The sequence below is a fragment of the Xiphias gladius genome, chromosome 21, assembly GCF_016859285.1.
Source record: "Xiphias gladius isolate SHS-SW01 ecotype Sanya breed wild chromosome 21, ASM1685928v1, whole genome shotgun sequence".
NCBI lineage: Eukaryota > Metazoa > Chordata > Actinopteri > Istiophoriformes > Xiphiidae > Xiphias > Xiphias gladius.
In genome coordinates this window covers 24,711,647-24,730,780 of record NC_053420.1, presented here as the reverse complement: position 1 = coordinate 24,730,780, position 19,134 = coordinate 24,711,647, and the positions used below count along the sequence as shown (strand labels likewise).

General features: G+C 45.0%; 1 protein-coding gene across 5 annotated transcripts; it reads left to right on the top strand.

Annotated features, from left to right (window-relative positions):
* Positions 1-257: 257 nt before the first annotated feature.
* Positions 258-14,182, top strand: gata2a (GATA binding protein 2a). 5 transcript variants are annotated; one of them, XM_040116235.1, is made up of 6 exons: positions 258-504; positions 5,028-5,458; positions 6,294-6,869; positions 9,610-9,767; positions 12,112-12,237; positions 12,982-14,182. In XM_040116235.1, the coding sequence occupies exons 2-6, from the start codon at positions 5,230-5,232 to the stop codon at positions 13,279-13,281; spliced, it is 1,389 nt and encodes a 462-aa protein (XP_039972169.1). In that variant the 5' UTR covers positions 258-504; positions 5,028-5,229; the 3' UTR covers positions 13,282-14,182. The 5 variants fall into 5 exon arrangements, with proteins under 5 accessions (XP_039972169.1, XP_039972170.1, XP_039972167.1 ...); XM_040116236.1 differs by lacking the exon at positions 258-504 and adding an exon at positions 4,655-4,736 and having other exon boundaries at positions 9,622-9,767; XM_040116233.1 differs by lacking the exon at positions 258-504 and adding an exon at positions 4,655-4,736.
* Positions 14,183-19,134: the final 4,952 nt, after the last annotated feature.

Sequence of the window (19,134 nt, the reverse complement as noted above, 5' to 3'; positions counted from 1 at the left end):
AAAAAAAAAAAAAAAAAAAAAGATAAAATGCTGGAATCCTTTGTAAGGGGCAAATAAGCCTCTATTGATCACCTCTTGGGAACAGGTATTGTTGCCAGTTTCCCAGTTTCTGTCTATTTACCCGGGACCCGGAAGACCGGCCGCTGGCTGACGTGCCATTACGTTGCTGTGAGGCTGCAGCCTCTCACACGGCCACAGAAGTTTTTCGCTCATATTCACGTCGGTCCGGATGCAGCGTGAAGGGAGGGAGAGACCGAGCGCAGACAGACGCCGCTCTCCGCCAGGTGATGACAGTGGCAGCAGCGACTCCACGGGGGCCACCGCTTGTGTCCAGTTGCCTCGAAGGGGGCTAGTCCGGACGCCGTTTCCGCCTCGGTCGTTGATTTTTTTGCGCCGTTATTTCGGAGAGAAGCGCCGAAACCGTGCGGTGAATCGGATGGACCCACTTTGTCCGGCTGGACTCTGAAAGCGCAGCCACTCTTCTCACATGTAAGACTGGAACAGGTAAGTCAATCATTATGTATTTATATATTTATATATATATATATATATATATTTTTTTTTTTTTTTTTTTTTTTTACACTGTAATTTTTTAATCTTCTGTAGGAAATATGTTCGGCGTTTAAAAAAATAAAATAATACTTGTACTCAGAGCTATAGGTAGACAGTAATAATTGTGACAAAAAAATCTATAGGTTCTCTTAAATTGTTATTAACATTACTGTAGCAACAACAAACAAACAATAGATTATTTTTCTGGAATACTTCGCATGGATGTTAAGGAAAGATGTTGGTTTTACGCTTTGTTAATAATATTTACCTTCATATTCTGCCCTGGTTTGCCACAGCTTTTCGGATATTAACTGTATAAACCTCCATAGCATCTGAAAAAGGGGACCAAAACATTGAATTGACTGTGTGAAGCATATCAGTGACCAGTCTTATCCGTTGTAAAGATGCAGTGTTAGTTTGTGCTACTTTTGTTATAATCACTGGCACGTTCCCCTTTTCTTTTCACGCTTTTAGATTAGTCGCCTACATTATTTTCTAAACGACCAAACAGTAAAACGGAATCCGAAATTGAGCCAAAACGGAACAATTAATGCAGCGATTAACAAAAAATATTGCGCCCGTCAGACGTACATTATTTTCTAAAAATAAAAAATAAAAAAATAAATAAAAAAATTCAGGCGGTCACGTAAATACCATCAATAATCAGTGGCCCGCTTTATGTTGCCACGGGCAAGGTGCTGTATTCCTGGAATAAACCTTCGATCACGAAGTGGATTAGTGTGTCATCATCACGATATTAGTGACGACAAAAGTATTCAATTGTCACGGCTTTCAAATGAATGATGACTGGAGCAGTCCCCTTTCATCTGCAGAAAGAGCAGTCACACCAGCACAATGGTGGGGCAGAGGCAGGGGCGGGCTGGGGTCTCCGCAGGCACGCAGGAGCCGGTAATCAGTCCACGGCACCTTTTTACACCAGCCTCCCTCTCTTACCTGTGCTGCTGCCTGCACGAGGCTCTGCAGACGGTGTGCACGGCTCCAGGAACATGAGGTTATTGCGTGGAGGGAGCCCTGTGAGTGAGGAAGAGAGTGCGCAGGCCAAAGACCGGTGTGTAGGTTCAAGCTTCGAGCATGTAAAGAACTCAAAGACACATCCATTGATGTTTCATAAATGAATGGCTGATGTGGTTGATGAATGAATACATTTTAGCACTGCTGTTGGGAAGCTGTTGACACATCTCGGACAGTTTCTATGAAGAACCATTACAGTATTGTGCTAGAGAGAACCTCTCCATAAACGTTCTGCATTTATAGCCCCCAAACGGGGGTTTAGGCTATGGACCTAAGAATCATCTTCTGCTCCATAATCTCTTTTGTTAAGTGTGCAGACCATGTGGCATGTCCTGCCCTATTCTGAAATGTTATTATTCTGAGCTCAAACTGCTTAAATTGGTGTGAGTGCTGCTCTCATAGCAGCATCCAGGTCCCTCTCTCAGCAGTTATATGGCCTTATGTCTGGGTGCTTGTGTCTATAAAGCCCCCCAGTGCCCTGGCTCGATCTAATTAGCTGTGAGTAAAGGGGACAATAATGCTTCAGCTGGTTTGTGTCATTCTCTTCTCTCTGGCTTCTGCTTATCTTCACAAGCCCCACTGTGGCTCTTCACACTCCCCCCCAAACACACACACACACACACACACCCACACACACACACACACACCTACATACACATACAGAGAGAGAGAGAGAGAGTCAAGCACACACACGCACATTCGCACAGCCACACACCTCTGCTCTGGATAATGATGGATGACCGTGCCCAATGGGAACAAACAGGTAGATAAAGCCAATCCCATTTAATAACAGCATGGATTGGAATGATAATCTTGTTGTTCATTAGCTACTGTGGCTGCAGAGCGATACAGTTGTTGCACACAGAGTTCTCACCCAGTGCAGGAGGTGCCGTGAGAGGGATAGTGTTCTCCAGTAGCATCCCTGGGTGAAACAATACTGCTGTGTCCTTGAGAAAGACAGAGGGAACGCAACAGCAACCACCCCCCCCACACACAAACACACACACACACACCCCTCCCCTCCCCAAACCCTCTCCACCAACCCTCCGTCACCCTCTCCCATCTTTTGTTCCAGCACAGATACAAATGGGATTAATGAAGGTATAAATTACAGAGGGCTAAATCATGCTGAGTAATCCATTTGGCAAACATGCAACAACAATGGGCATGCTGCTGCAGCTAGCCCGAGCCTGACCCACTCTCCAAGGCCCAATGGTGAACACAGGCACACAGTCTGACCACTGCAGGCCCGAGTGGTATGTTACAGTGGGAAAAAAAAAAAAAAAGGCCCTTCGCTACTAGCCCCATGAACAAGAGCATCACTGGTGATCCATTCAAGCTCAAACAGAGGGAGTCGTTGTTGCTTCAGGTTCAAGCATGTCTGGCAGCGATTATTCTGCAACGTAAAGTCACTTCTTTGCATTAGACATAAACTATGTGTATTACTGATGATTGTGCAATATAATACCATACTTATGAAAGGACAATGAATAGCCAATTAATTCTATATTAAGGTAAGCATGTACTCACTCCACCTGCCAAATGCAGTGCTTCTTTACACTGGAATGTCAGTAATTCTGGTAGCAGGCCCTCTGCTGCCCCACATGCACTAATTTGTTGATTTTAGGAGTTGACAAGCTCAAAGGGCTGAGCTCGTCAACTCACTGCCCATGGCAACATGCCAGTGATTTAATGACTGATGACTGACACACACACGCACACACACACACACACACACACACACACACACACACACACACACACACAAGAGAACAAAGATGCACACGCATTTATTCGGCTGGTATAACATCAGGTCGGAGCGTGAATTGTCGCCCCGATGACCTGCATGGTGGACTTATGGAGACTTTATCCAGGTATCAGAAGCTTCACGTGACAAGGCCTATAAGATTCCCACCTACCTCGATGCTGTGACGTCAGGTCTCGGCGTCGGCGTGGCGGCCAGTTTAGGCCCCGACCAGCCTCCAATTATTCCCTGTCAGTCACACACACACACACACACACACACACACACACACACACACACACACACACACACAATGCACGTAGGCTTGTGAGCATAGCCTTTATTCTTTAATCCACACTGCCAAAAATGTGATTGTATCCCTACAGGCAGCAAATAATAGCAATGATAGCGGTAATTAAAGTAAATTAATCCGTCTCTGTGAAACGGTTTTGATTTCTGATTTGATTTGCATTGTGAGGTTTGAATGAGGTTGTTAAGAGACACTTTGATGATCACCAACTGGTTTTCAAAGGTGAGGCCTTGCGCCAATCCCTGGTGCCACCAATTCAGAAAGAGGCGCCGTTAGTATGCAAACGGTGCTTGAATGCTCTGTCCCCGAGACAAAACCGCTGTTTTCACAGGAGGAATGCTGTGCTACTAATGAAAGACAATTAGGCTCTCCCGACAATGGGGCCAATTTCGGGGTCATAAATCGACTCCTCCTCTGTTGGTTTTAGAGGTGCTGAAAACGCTGTTTATTTACATAACAGCAGCATGCGAAAAACAGCACTTACAATTATTGTTAGTAATGTGAAACCCCATCAGCAACTTTAATTGTTAAAAGAAAAAGAAAAAAAAAAAAAAGGCACTGTTCAAGGGAGTTCGAAATTTAAACGTCGCTTCAAAGCCATAAAAATCCTCAAGAACATGTTGCAGAAGGGCTCATGGGGGGGGGGGGGGGCTCTCCACATGATTACATTTTAAATCATTGTAATAGTAAGTCACATATTGTGCAAAATGAATTCCCCTCTATGTTAAGTATCTGCCTTTATGCTCATAACTGCCGCTAAAAAAAAAGCCGATTGTCAGGGGCCGATTGTTCATTCAGTGTGATCTTCATGAGAGAGAAAAGACCCCCGAGAAATTACACCGCTGATTGATAAGTCGCTTAGTTTTTTCGGTGCGGGGAAATGGGAATTGAAAGAGGGAGAGCAGGGATGCAGCGAGAATCAATTGTATCAGGGTTGACTGTGATTGGCTCAGACCGAGGCCCCGCCCCGCCTGCCTTGATATGGGAATTTACTGGCGCCAGCCGCATCAGTCTGCGCCACATCTCAGAGCTCGGCACGGATCAGGAGGTTTACACATCCAAGCTGTATTTGCCGTCAGCTGATCGAAATTGCAACAGGTATCCAGAGGAAACAGGTCTCTTTTTTTTTTTTTTCCTTTTTTTTTCCCTTTTTTTTTTCCTTTATGCGGAGACGGGATGCATAGCCTCGACACCGAGGCAGCTGTGCACTACTTTGTTTTCGACATATAATCACAAGGACCCTTAAGTGTGCAAAGTTCATTTCATGTGTCAACTGCTATGATTAGATTAAAAAATATAAATATAAAGGATGCTTATTCTTTGCATGGAGGAAGAGATGGAACGGCCACCGTGTCTATGAATTAACATTTTGTCTTCGTCTCATTACAGGTAGGCTATCCCTGAGGAGAAAGAAGGAAACCGGGTTATTTAAGGATTCTATTTCTGAAGTAAATAAACACAGCCGAGAACCTTCACAGCTCAGGAACTATATTGTAAGGACGATCTCACTTCCACTTGGAGGCAAACATAGCCTAAAAGTAGCCCAACACACAGAGACGCATTCAGGGGAGAGGAGACGGCCAGCTCAGCCATGGAGGTCGCAGCGGCCGATCAGTCTCGGTGGATGGCGCACCATCACGCAGTGCTGAACGGCCAGCACCCGGACTCTCACCACCACAGTCTGAGCCACAACTACATGGAGCCCATGGCGCCTTTACTGCCCCAGGACGAAGTTGACATGTTTCTGAACCACTTGGACTCTCAAGGGAACCCCTACTACGCCAACTCCCGGGCAAGGGTCACCTACAGCCAAGCACACGGTAGGATGCGCTCAAGTTTGCGGTGATATTTAAGTCGGACAAGTTGTTTAGGTATGATGAGAAATTACAAACATGCTTGGAAAATTGTCAGATTTTATTGAGGCTAAATTAAAGTTTTTATATAATTCATCAGTGACCTAAAAGAGCTTGAATTATATATGTGAGTCTATGTGCGTCCGTGTGTGTGTGTGTGTGTGTGTGTGTGTGGTTGTGGAATAATTTGATACAGAAAATGTAAGCTTAACAATTCACGCAGTGTCCAGTAACGTGCTTTTAAAAGTCCGTCTTGACATTTCTGGGCCGATTCACCAACATAAAAGGGATTTTGTAGCGAATGACAGGGAGAGGAAAGGGAAGTATGTCATTTAACCCCTCTCTGTTGGGGCAGGGGTTCTGGAGGGAGAGAGAGAGAGAGAGAGAGAAGCACTTCCCGGATATAAAATAAAAACCGCAAATTTACTAATAACAATCTTTAGTCCGAGAGCTGCAGCCGATGAAAAGATAGGTACTGGCCTGACAAGGGTCCACTTTTACTGTGTTCTTCTGCAGCCAGTAGGCCTCTATCATCTCTGCCATAAATAGGCGACATGAGCGGGGCTATTGTCATTTAAAGAAAACAATATTTTTTAGGTCATTCGGTTTTGAGTAAAATCTTTTATTTTAAATTAGCTACGTGTATTTTATCTACGTCTGCAACTAAATGTCGGACTTGAGTAACTCAGAGCATTTATCAGGTAAGATCGTTCTGTTATGTTTCGCAAACTAATGGCAAGACCGGTGTGTTGAGGAGGCATTCAAAGAATACTTATATTAAATAGAGTATTTTGGATTTCAGCTCGTCTCGCTGGGAACCAGGTTTGCCGACCACACCTCATCCACAGCCCCGGCATTCCCTGGCTGGACCCCGGGAAAGCAGCCCTGTCCGCCGCCCACCACCACAACGCATGGGCGGTCAGCCACTTCAGCAAACCCGGCCTGCACCCCACCGGCTCCGGCTACCCCTGCAGCAGCAACACCGGCACGGCTCCGGTGTCGTCGCTCACTCCGGCGTCCCACTCCAGCCCGCACCTCTACAGTTTCCCCCCTACCCCTCCGAAAGACGTGTCCCCGGACCCCGGCCCTACCTCTCCGACCTCCACCTCGACCAGGATGGACGAGAAGGAGTCGATCAAGTACCAGGTGCCGCTGACGGACGGCATGAAAATCGAGAGCTGTAGTCCTCTCCGCAGCGGCCTGGCCTCGATGAACGGCCAGGCCGGGGCCACGCATCACCCCATCCCGACCTACCCGGCCTATCCTCTGCCTACGCCCCACGAGTACAGCGGCAGTCTCTTCCACCCCGGCAGCCTGCTCGGCGGGTCCTCCTCCAGCTTTACGCCCAAATGCAAGAGCAAAGCCAGATCGAGCTCAGGTGAGTCTCACGTGGGTTCGAGCCTCTCCCTCACATCAGATGGCAGATCAAACTGCCAAGGCCTTATTAAATGGTTATGGTTTATTCAGCTGAGCGGTGAAGCGTTACGCAATCGATCATCAGAAGATCAATCAAATTATTATTACACCCTGCTCCTGCCGTACATTTGGTTTACATCCAGTAAGCGTGTGGGCGTATCTGTTTGAAATTGTATTCATTTTTTAATGGCCAGCTAATTTCTTGCACTTTTGTAATGCTGAACGCTGACGCGACCTCTGCATTGTCGCGCTAGTAGTTCCTTACAAAAAGACTGATCATTTCCTTATCGGACACGTCTGTTCTGTGAAAGCCTGTCCTGGCAAGTCTTATCTGTGTCCCATCGCAGTCCTCCTCGCCCCTTGTGAGATCCATCCAGAAAGTGGGATTACACCTAATTAAATTAATTGATTATTCATAAATATATGTCTTTTTTTTTTTGGAGGAAAAATAAACCTGGTATCCGTGTTTAGACCGAGAGGAAAGGCTGTAACACAAAGGAAAAAGTGGCATTTTTTTTCCCTCTTAAATCTTTCACTAGAACTTTACAGCAACTTATTCCGTTACACTCTGACTTGTTATCGTGGGTCTGTGTCCAGGCAGTCAGACGGCCTCATCTTCGTGCCATTGGCTTGTTTTCTTTTAAATGTGGCGTTTATTGCACTTAAAAAAATGAAGTAGTCACGACGCGCTGGCTCCTGCCATATCCTGTATACCTCCAAGTGAACAAATCACGACCTCCACCCCGCCCACCGCTCTCCCCAGTACTAACAAAGCACAGGCGACAGAGCCCTGCTGTTTGTGTTTTTAAGCATGGCCTTGGCCCAGTGCACTGACACAAAGTGGAGGCAACCAAGTCCCACAGTAGATCCTGCTTCTATGTGTAGATGAAAGCGTATTTAATAACACTATAGGTCTGGAAACCAGTGCATTGAGTAATCCCGATTAAACATGCACATAATTGGTTTTCCTCTTACCTAAAATCCTCAAAGCCAGCGAAATTGTTTATAATAAAGCCTATTTTCTGACTGTCTGGACAAGCACCTGATTCAATATACTGCATGTGTTGGGAGTAATATTTAGACTTTATGCCTAACATTAATGTGCAGACATTTGAAAAAACAACTCAGTCTGGTAATGGCTGTGTAATTTCCCTACATTGTTCCAGCTGTTGTACTTTGGATTAATGGACAAAAAGTAACAACAGACATCTTAGACCGTTAACAGGTCGCTCTAAACGTAGTTGTGTAATTATCAAAGTTGTCATCCATTGTCCCCGTACTTTTTTAACACACCTGGCGAAGGCCCACTGGCTGATAACCTGAGTGAATGTGAGCTGCTGTAGCAGAGAAATGTTATACAGTGACATTTAAAAGAATTTGGCCAGCAACACGAACACATCAGCTACGGCATTAAAAAGACTCTTATCTATCAAAGTCGATGTCCAGTGCCAGTAATGGTGATTGACTGTTGTACAAAACCCCACAATGACATTTCAGCTGTCTGCACATACACCTTACACTAGTGTGGCTTCCTGTTGTACTAGCCTCAAACCAGAACTCCTCCTCCTCTCTACTCTAACCTTTCTCATGAAGCTTTCATCTTCCTATTTTTTGTCTTGTTTCAACACTATACATTGCATAAGACATAATACTTTAGTCATTGCTGATGAATATTTAAAGAGTTAATGATCCCGCTTTAATGTGGTAGTTGGACTTACAAAACACTTAAGAGGAAGAGAAGGGAGGTACAAAAAAGTGCCGAGATGCATTTCAAAAGGAACGTGGCTTTTTGCTCAGGTCAGATTCCATTGTCAAGCGAGGGTGGGACTTTGGGTGTCGCAAGCATTATAACAGGAATAAGGAGAGGATGCTCAAGGGAGAGAGGTCTACTTGAATTAAATGAATCGGTTGGTTTAGCAACAGGCTGTTTGAAGTTAGTCAAACCTATATGGGAGACGAGAGGATGTGGGGATAACTGAAAAAGCAGGTTTTTACACCCATCAGCCACAACATTAAAACCAGTTACCAGTTTTAATGTCATACAGAAATATATATATATATATATATATATATATATATGTATACAGAAATATACTGTATGACTTTAAAACTGGTAACTGGTTTCAATGTTTTGGCTGATGGGTGTATATATAGGTATGCACAGAGGTCTATTTTTTCTGATCCAGTCGTTGTTTAAGAATAATACTAATAATAAAACTCCACGTGAATAATGTTGGATTGAACATCAGTTCAATACGATCAATTGCAGCCAACTGGCATGCATGCTTTTCATTAAAGACTGCAACACTGTCTGGCACATTTAATACCACCACCACACACTTATGTTTCCTCTCATGGGTGCCCACTGAGCTGATGAATAATGTAGTCCTAATTTGATGATGTTTCTCATTCCTCTTGTTGGACACCTCTGGTCACGTTCTGGCTGTCTCTGGCCTCCCCACCCAGGATCAGTTTACATATAGGTGTCTGTGTCCATGACAGCTGTGCACATTTGGTACACCCGCACGCTCATATGGACATTGTCACCACCATGAGACAGATTTGACTTCATTTTACAGGGCCATCTAGGGTCATTCAGCGCCGTACAGTTGCACGATTGGGCTGGACAGCCGCTATATGTTGCTCCTGACAGAGGGTGAATTTTTTAATTATATAAATTTTCTTCTTGTCTCCTCCTCTTGAACTATATGCAGAGGGCCGTGAATGTGTAAACTGTGGTGCCACCTCCACCCCTCTGTGGCGACGGGATGGTACTGGCCACTACTTGTGCAACGCCTGTGGACTGTACCACAAGATGAACGGCCAGAACCGACCACTTATCAAGCCCAAACGTAGACTGGTGAGTTCTCACTCCATCGAAGGCACCCAAATATGAGCACAAAGCAGATGCTGGCACAACAATTCCAGGAAAGTTATATTTTCCCTATGATCTTCCTGGAATTGTTTGTCCCTCTCACCCCCCATGATCCACCTTCATGGCCTGTTACAATACTGCTACTATTGCCATTGTTCCTGCTATCATTATTGCTGGTACTTGTGATACTGTTACTGATACCAATGCCCATGCTGCTTTAGTTAACACCATGCTTGAGTAAATGAAAAGCAGCGTGGACACAGAACGTTCCTGGTGTTGATGTAACACTGCTCCAGAGCTGCCGAGCCAATTCTGGCTTTAACCATACACTGAAGCTAGATACATTTCTATGTGGCATAATTTATTTGTTTCGTTTAGAAATCCATGTATTTAAATTATTTTCTCTAATCAATCAATCTATCTATCTATCTGCCTATCAATCTATTCACTTTCTCTACTCTCAAACAAGAGAGCATTATTTACAGTAGCTCCTGAGTCCTTTATTGTTCAGCAGAAAAATTTGCTTTATTTTTATTTTGTACCGAAGTGGTTGCTTTGTCAACAGACAAATCCAGACACTTTGTTGACTAGATATTCAGAAATTAATTTAATCTAATCTGATTTTATTTTTTTTTAATTGTTAATTGGTTAGTAGAAATAAAGATTAAAATTCCATTTATAACTTCATAAATATTAGTAATTAAAAAAATTAAATTGCAACACAGTAAATACTACCACCACTACTACTATTACTACTACTACTACTACTAATAATAATAATAATGGGGAAATACTGCGAATCAATGTTACAAAAATTAGGTCTAAATAATAAGTAAGTAAATAAGTTTAGTGCTGTATTAACCTTTTAACTTTAATTAAAAAGGGGTCTGGGCTTTTCCATTTACCAAGGCTAATTATGATTGCGGGGGCTGTAGCCTGGGTCTAATGGTCTTCATTAACGTTAGCTGGTAATTTAACTTGCCAATAAATCGGCCGCTATCAGTCGATCGGTAAAGATATTTCGAATAGAAAAGAACCAAAAAACTGGAGCTTATTTTTTAAATGATATTTTTTTTCGTGTTCTTCCCTGACCACCTCCACGTCGGTCCTCCTCCTGAAAAGTCCATTACATTTTCCACTGGGTCGGCCCATGCGGCTGCAGCTTTTGCATTTTCAGCTCAAGTGTTTTTCAGAGTTGTGTTCAAAGGGGCATCCAGTTGTTTCCTATCCGGATATCTGCCCGGCCCAGATAAGGAAGTCAGGCTCCCGGCTGTTTCCGCCCTCAACCAGCGCGCTGCATTCTCTATGGCCAGACTGACATATACTGTAAAGAGATTACCACAACACTGGAGGAGCCGCTTATGTGTGAAGAGACAGACCGTGAGGGGCGGGGATTGGAAAAATAAATGGATTTATGTTCTTCTCTTGTTTGTCATTCTCAGTGGGCAGTGTACACTCTTAATGCGCAGCGGCTTTTTCTCTCTCTCTCTCTCTCTCTCTCTCTCCATATCTTTGAAAATATAGTTGACATATTTTTATTTCGTATAAAAACGAGCAGGGTTGTTGTTGCTCTCCGGGTCAACGGCAAAGAGTCCACCTGAAATTAATTAGAAGAAAAAAAAACCTGGATGCTGCTTGTGAAGCAAAGAGCCGGAGGGTTTCTTGCATGTAAAGCTAATGTTTCTTATTATGTGTGAAGAATCGATCCGCAATGGACGCGGGAGCACAGTGCCAGACAGGACACCGGGTCTTACACGACTTGTAGCCCAGTTTCCCTGGATCAGGGTAAACAGAGGGTTTACACAAGGCCTCTATTATAACCTGTTAATACCAGCATACTTATTTTTAATTCATTAAATATAAGCACGGACAGGCGTGTAGTATAAGGCATTCTCTTAAAAAAAAAAAAAAAAAACACTCCCCATATCTTATTGCACAAATTAGAAAATGTGATCATGGTTGTAGCGGTCTGAATACATGCAATCGATTTAATAGAGTTAAGTCATTTTTCCAGCCTGCGCGTCGCTTCTTTTGATGCTTTTCTGTAGCATGGTTCTGCGGTCAAAGTCGAAAATCCACGTGCCGCCGTTTAATTTAAGAAAAACTTTCTGTCTCTTATTGATTTTGTGCTGAGGCAGAAATCCCAAGTTCCTCGCGTGCAGTGTCGGGGCCGTGGCTTCGATACGAGAATTGATAAATGATAGGCCTCCTATAGGTGTCTAAATAACCGTGATATTCGGTGTTTTTGTGCTACTCGGTGTCCGCGCTGACCTCTCTGCAACATGTGAATGGGTCATTATTCATGATGTATTTTCTCTACTCCCCTCAGTCCGCTGCTAGACGTGCAGGCACCTGCTGTGCAAACTGCCAGACCACCACCACCACCCTGTGGAGGCGCAACGGGAACGGAGACCCGGTGTGTAACGCCTGCGGCCTTTACTTTAAACTACACAATGTAAGTAGTCTGAAAAAAAAAAAAAAAAAGGTGGGGAAAAAAAGGGAAAAAAAAAACAAAAACAAAAAACCCCACACTGAACTTAAGTGCGGGGTTATTGGGCGGGGGTTGGGGGGGGGGGGGGTCGTTAACTGGTCAAGTGGGCGGACAGTTGTATCGATTTAGGAGCAGAGAAACTGTGAGAGTGTGGAGGCAAAGCCTGCTCACCCTGTCGAGCAGAACCCACCGGTCGTCTTTTTTTATTAATCCATCGTTGTTTCAATGGGGGGCGTTACTCCCAGGAGAGGCTGCAGGGTGGGACTGTCATTCAGTGTAACGGCGTCGGTTACACTGATGAGGATTTGTCTGAGACTGCTTCTTTCAGCCCAAGCCTGGTCCTCATCCCCATGTATTCATATTGACTAGGACGGTTCTGTTTGGTTTTAAATTAGACAAAAGCTAAAAAAAAAAAAAACCGCCCCTGACTCGCCTTATAATGGAGCTATATATGCAAAACAGCTGCTCGTCATTTATTGCATTTATTTCACACTGGTGTAACTCATAATAATAGGCTACCATGAAAGACATGGATGTAAATTCTAATTGGCAATGTATGTGATATATTCCTGGGGACATTTTAAATTTTGAGCCAGTAAACAAGCTGGAACTACCGGCAAAACTAAACTTGAACCCCTTAATGTAGTATTCACACATCAGTGCAGCTCTTGTCTGGCTTGCCTTGAGCTAATGTGCTGCTCCCCACAGGTTAACAGACCCCTGACCATGAAGAAAGAAGGCATCCAGACACGCAACCGCAAGATGTCCAGCAAGTCCAAGAGGAACAAACGAGCAGGGGACGGATTCGACGAGCTATCCAAGTGCATGCAGGACAAGGCTTCTCCCTTCGGCGGTGCACCCGGCCTCACCAGCCACATGACCCACATGGGTCACCTGCCCCCCTTCAGCCACTCGGGACACATGCTACCCACTCCCACGCCAATTCACCCTTCGTTCGGTCACCCCCACCATTCCAATCGCTCGCCGGTCTGGGCTGAGCCTCACTGAGGCCCCTCCAGACCCGGAACTCCTCCGCCTGTAGGAGCCACCACATCGCCATTAACACTAAATGGCCTTCACATCACCTTGAAAGCTGAGCAGACTTGTTGCGGCACGTATACAGTGGTTGGAGGGGAGGGACTTTCAGTTGGACTTAACGACTGAAGGTCATATCGTGCCTGACCTCACTGATGGGACGCTGCAGAGAGCAGGACTTGAGCGGACTCTGAAGAGCTAATGTGATGAGGGGCTTTTTAGTCCCTGGGTGACTGAGGCTTGCAGGAATGGAGTGAATGGAGATGCTTGTCATTCTTTTTGCTTATTTTTACTAAGTCACTTTGGTACCCACCTCTTCATGACCCTGTAACAGGAGACTCACGAGAGGTCTTAAAAAGAACCGCTGTTTCCACCTCACGACCATCTCATTATATACTGAGATACGTGCACCCTGTCCATTCCCAGGCCGTCGCCCCACAACCGCTGTGGACAGACAGACACAGTCTTCAGTGCTGGAGGTCTAGAGACTGGCTGACTGCTACAGCACCCGTACGCCTCTGTTACCAACCAGGTCCTGCCCAGACTACAGTACCCATAAAGCAGTGCTCCCCTCACATGCTGGATTGTACACCACCACAGCGCTCACCTGTTTTTGATAATGGACTTTTATGGAAAAAAGACACAGTAAATAAAGTGTTTATAAATGCTTAATTGCTATTATTGTTGTTATATTTGATGTTATAATTATTGCTACGATAATTTATTTTCACTCTTTAAGCTTTCGTCAAAGACACATGGAAACTTTTATGATTTTAATTTCATGGGTATTACCTAAAGAAAAACACTGACCTATCTTAGATAAAAAGTCCCTGAGCTGTATGTTTTTATCATTTTTCCATCTCACAAAAGTACAGGAAATAAAGTTTAATACTGAAGTAAAATCGGTTGCTGCCTCTTCAGTTTAGTCTGTCTCTATCACTCATATACACACACATACAGCATTAACCTTAACTCTCCTTTTAAGGAAGAGTGCTTGATTATTAAAATCATAAGTGATATCAGATGTATCAAGGAAAGCTCTGTGATCCCTTAAGCGTGGTAATGCTTTGGTCAGGCTCCTCCTCTATCTGTGATGGCGCGTTGTTAAGAGAAGGCCTCTTTGTGGAGCTGAGGCCCCAGGCTGGACCATTGTACCCAGACAGCAGGCTCCAGCGAAGGGCTCGAGAGTCACACACAGTCATACATATGCACATTATCACATGCTCACGCACACACATGGAAAAAAAAACAAAAAAACAAACACAAACCCTAATTCACACTCTTGTATAACCATATAACCCATGTAAGATCTCTTATTTAGCTCCAGCAGCCAGTTTTTGTTCTGAATTCGTATATAACAAATACTGAGTCATGAGTCCAGTTCAGTGGGAGCCGTTCTCGCTCCCTGTGACTGTCGGAGTAGCCCTCTCTCTTGGCTGCGGTGATTGGAGTGAGAGGAAGGACAGCGGGTCTTTAGTGGGAGAGAGAAGAGGAAGGAAAGGCAATCAGGCGACCTGAGCAAACACATGGGGGTCTGCTCAGACCCTTTGCACACAGATGTGCACGCAGCTGAGGCTGCCAGGAAGCAGGCGTTGACTCTGTTTCTCCCTCATCTCGTCCTCTTTTTCTTTCTCTTTGTTTTGTTTATCTTTTTTCACTCTCCCCCTTTCTGCTCTCCCATTTATTCTGTTTGTCTTTTACTCTCCTTCACTCTTTGTTTCTTCGCTGGTTATTCTGTCTCTCCCTCCCATTTGGACGATTACAGTAAAATAAAGGGGCTGAAGAAACTTTGAACAGAGCCAGCCGCTAATGAGTCTGCTCGATTAGGGCCAATTTGAGGTCATCATCACTGAGTTCAGCATGCCCTCACACACCCACAGCACAAACCATCCGATTAAACAGTCCAAGCTAAAAGTGGACTACTACCCCTCCCTGAACTCTCCACCCAGCTCACATCTGCTGGACTGCTGTGGAGGTTGATCTGCTAGGGTTTCCCCAGAGGACTGATCGGTTCAAATTGGAAATAATATTCATCCAGGGATTTATATAGGTGCTGTTTTGTTGGATGGAGCACTCTGTTGTCAGCTTATGCTACATCATAGCACCCACAAAACCGACTGACTGTACACACATGGATACAGGACTGGAAGACTGCATCTGGGTGTCTATTTTCAGAGTGGAGGTGGGATCCCCCGATCCACTTGCTGAACATCAGTGAAAATGTAATGCCTGACTGCCAATAAGCAGTCTAGCCATCTGTGTGTAGCGTAGTGCTGTGGTGCTGGGCCATGCACAGGCCACGGCTCCAGCAAGTTGTGCGTTGCTGCAGCCAGCGAGCCTGCTCAGCCGGGCTTGGCCAGAGTCCCGGAGCCTGAGAGGGGGAGACAGAGGGAGCCAGCTCTCCTCAATGAGGCCCTCCAGAGGGAAGGAGCAGCCCTCCCAAAAATAATACAGCAGTCTGCCAGGCCAGCTACTCCCAGAGCTGCCCTTGCCTGAACACACGTATCCACACACATGCACACATACACACACACACACACACACACACACACACAGCCTCGAACACGTAAGTGTACATGCATACAAGGACGGTGTGTGACAAAGCCTCTGACACAGACACCAAGGCAGTGTTTGTGTTTGTGGAGCTGGACCACATTTGAACTCCTAGGCCTGAGAAGACATTAGGTAGCAGGCACATTGCATGCACACTTGCTCTTGAAATGAATGCTTGGCTAAGTGTTTTGGTAGACAGCTTGTGCCACCGTTGCTCCATTTTCTGCAACATTAAATTCATACAGACTCTGCAATGTGCGGGTTTTGTATACTTTTTTACTCCCTAAGCCTCACTAGACCAACAGCTACACTGAGCAAGACAACCCCTCCTAACTCACATCATGAATTATGCGACAGGAAAAGAAAGGATGTTACTTATCTTCCCTATCAGAGTGGAGTTGCACACGGGAGATGAAGAGGCGAGATCTCAGATGTATCGGCAGGGTGAACATGGTGGCCACCTAGATCACAGCACGGAGAGGTTTACGACTTCAACCTGGAACTGGATGTTTAAACTCATCTCGACTCCCTACCTCCTTTTCTTTCTCCCCTCCGCTCTTCCGTTTGTCCTCCCCCACCATCTCCACCTCCACCACTGCACAGTCCCTGTCAGAGCTCCATGCAACTCTCCCACTCCTCCAGTGTATTTGTTTTTCCATCAAATTGAATTAGCGGTATCAAAAGGTATCCCGACCATCCCCTCACAAAGTTGAGTTAGGGAGAGAGACACGTAGAAGATGAAAGGAAGCGGAGCGCAGTTCAGATGCAGGTCTTTTACTGTGTGTGTTGCAGTGGGGGTTGACCTTTGCCTGGGCCTAACTAAAAAAGCATCCCTCCTTCCCTCCGACCCCTAGAAGGATATTAAGGCTGCAAGGACAGTATTTAGATAATACAAACATGGGACATGTCCTCCTGATTTTATTTGCCATAAAGTTCCCTAAGTGAGTAGCTTGTTTGTTGACCTTGAACAAAAGGAGAACTTGCGCTTTGCTATGATGAAGCATTAACTAAGCTCTTAACTCCTTGATATGTAATTGCTACCAAGTCATAGTGATTGTGCTATGAAGGCACCCACATGTCAACTTCCTCTTTTCACGGATCAAGAGAAATTCATAGAAATACCCCTCTGACAGAGCCTGACAGGAAAAAGGTGGGTATGTTCAGTAAAACACCTGGTGAACAGTATTCATGGAAACCTCCACAGACAGACAATTTGACACTTGATCAACTCTTAACACCTCTAAAAATAATCAACCATACCCTATAGTGATGATGTGATCGGCAAAGCTTTAACAGGAATAACTGTCATTCGCAGAGAAACAGAGCTGACAGCAGATCATCACTGATGACCTATGTTGACAGGAAATAACCGCATCCTGACCTGCCAGAACATCAAATCTCACTGAGGATCTCTCCAAATGTCAGAAATTAGTCAGGAAAAGTCAAAAGTGTTTTGATCTTGCATCATTTTTGTCTCGTCCATGACCCCTTCTGACCATCATGCCCTCTTTTAACCTCGTCAGGCCCAACATTGAAAGGCTGCTAGCTAGTTGCAGCTGCATACCAAGCATGGTTTCTCAAAGCAGTGAAAAAAGAAAAGAAAAACAGGAAGTGAGAAGTTCAAACAGGAAATACTTTTGTTTTACCATTAGGGCCAATTAAGACCATAGAAGTCTGACAGAGACACTAAAAAAGATTGTTTATGAGGGGGACAAGATTTGTACAGAATTTGGGTGTAAGGTTTTTATCCTGCAGGGTAACATTCTGTATGCAGCAAAAGGACCCACGACAAAAATCAGTCTACTACTGGCTTTGTTAATACGTTTTTGTTAAATATCCGTTGAATTACTCGGGCTATTGAACATTTTTCCTCACAGACTATGCTAGGACACGAGAGCTAACCATGTGACAGTGCTAACCTTGAGGATTCAATATATTTTTAGGCTTACTTGAGATGAAAGGATTACATTTTTTGTGCCTGTAACTTATGTATTTTAAGCAGTCAGTGGGATAGCTTGTTAGAATGAAAGTAGAGAGGTGGAAGAGAGAGAAACAGGGAGAGTGTTTCATATCATTCATCAGGAGCTGGAGATACATATTATTGCCACTTTTGTGGTTTTAGAAAGTTTTCTGAGTAAAATGCACTAATAATGAAAGGGCTTTATGAGTAGTGTACAGAGATACATGTTGTACTTCCCAATGACTATTCGCTCTCTAACTCAGTATCCACTTGCATCACTATGCTGTCAGGATGTTGCTGTCATTGTAATTATTTGGGTTCTTCTGTTCGCACACAATCCCTAATGAAATGAGTCCGATACAAAATCCTGGCCCTATTTAGTTCCCATAATCACATGACCTTGCTGCAATTCAAACTAAGACATTTATGAATTGGCATCAGACATCTGCCCAGTTCACACAATTTGTTCTGCGGTAGTCGAGTGTAAAGAAGTATCTGCCAGAAGCAAGGTGTGGACATGCAGAGCAAGCCTCCAACAACTCACTCGGAAAATGAGGTCAGTCTCTGCCCACCTGGGACAGGCAGCATTCAGGATGTTCACCTGGGACAGGTAGTGTTCCTGTCTCATTTATTCCATATTCTTCTGTGCTGAGGCCCTCCTGTTCTCTTGCACCGACAGACAAATTCATCCCCACTGTCTGAGGACAAATGAGCCCATTCATCTGGAGGCTCCCATTGACAAACGGGGGAGAAAGTACAGTACTGATGCCTAGGAGGGCTCAGGGGAGTGGGTGTCTGGACCTGCCATCCTCTTCCGCACCCATATAATGTCCCTCGCCATTCCCGGCCCCTGCCCCGCTCCACTCACTTTTTGCTTTCACTGGCAGGAAACTGGAGAAAGGCATGAGTGGTGGAGTTGAGGGCATCTTGGCTCATGGCCAGGAGTGACAGGATGGGGCCCAGGTGCCTACCCATGGATGGATCCTCTGGACACTCCCACAGGGACTGATGACCAGACAGAGAATGGGAAGACGGTGGAGGACAGTAGAGGCCCACAGAGACCTGCCGTGCCCTGCACAGACTCCCAAGCTCTTCAGCTTGCTATTGCAGACTAAAGATGGTTGCTTGTGTAGTGGATTAAGTGACAGAGCTGCTCTGCGGCTGATCTGAATTCACCCTCAAAATGTTTTCTTTCTCATGGACTGATTTGTCCTCGCAACACAGCATAGCTAATACACTGAGGTATTGAGGTGCATCTATATCGCTTGCTTTCATAATACACATCTGCTAATGACAAGTTTGCCTGTACGCAG

What these genes read in the sequence shown, in the direction of transcription:
- gata2a (XM_040116235.1), top strand. Translation starts at nt 5,230, where the DNA reads ATGGAGGTCGCAGCGGCCGATCAGTCTCGGTGGATGGCGCACCATCAC. An exon ending in TCAAGCCCAAACGTAGACTG is followed by an intron (nt 9,768 to 12,111) that starts GTGAGTTCTCAC and finishes TACTCCCCTCAG; the next exon opens with TCCGCTGCTAGACGTGCAGG. An exon ending in TTTACTTTAAACTACACAAT is followed by an intron (nt 12,238 to 12,981) that starts GTAAGTAGTCTG and finishes TGCTCCCCACAG; the next exon opens with GTTAACAGACCCCTGACCAT.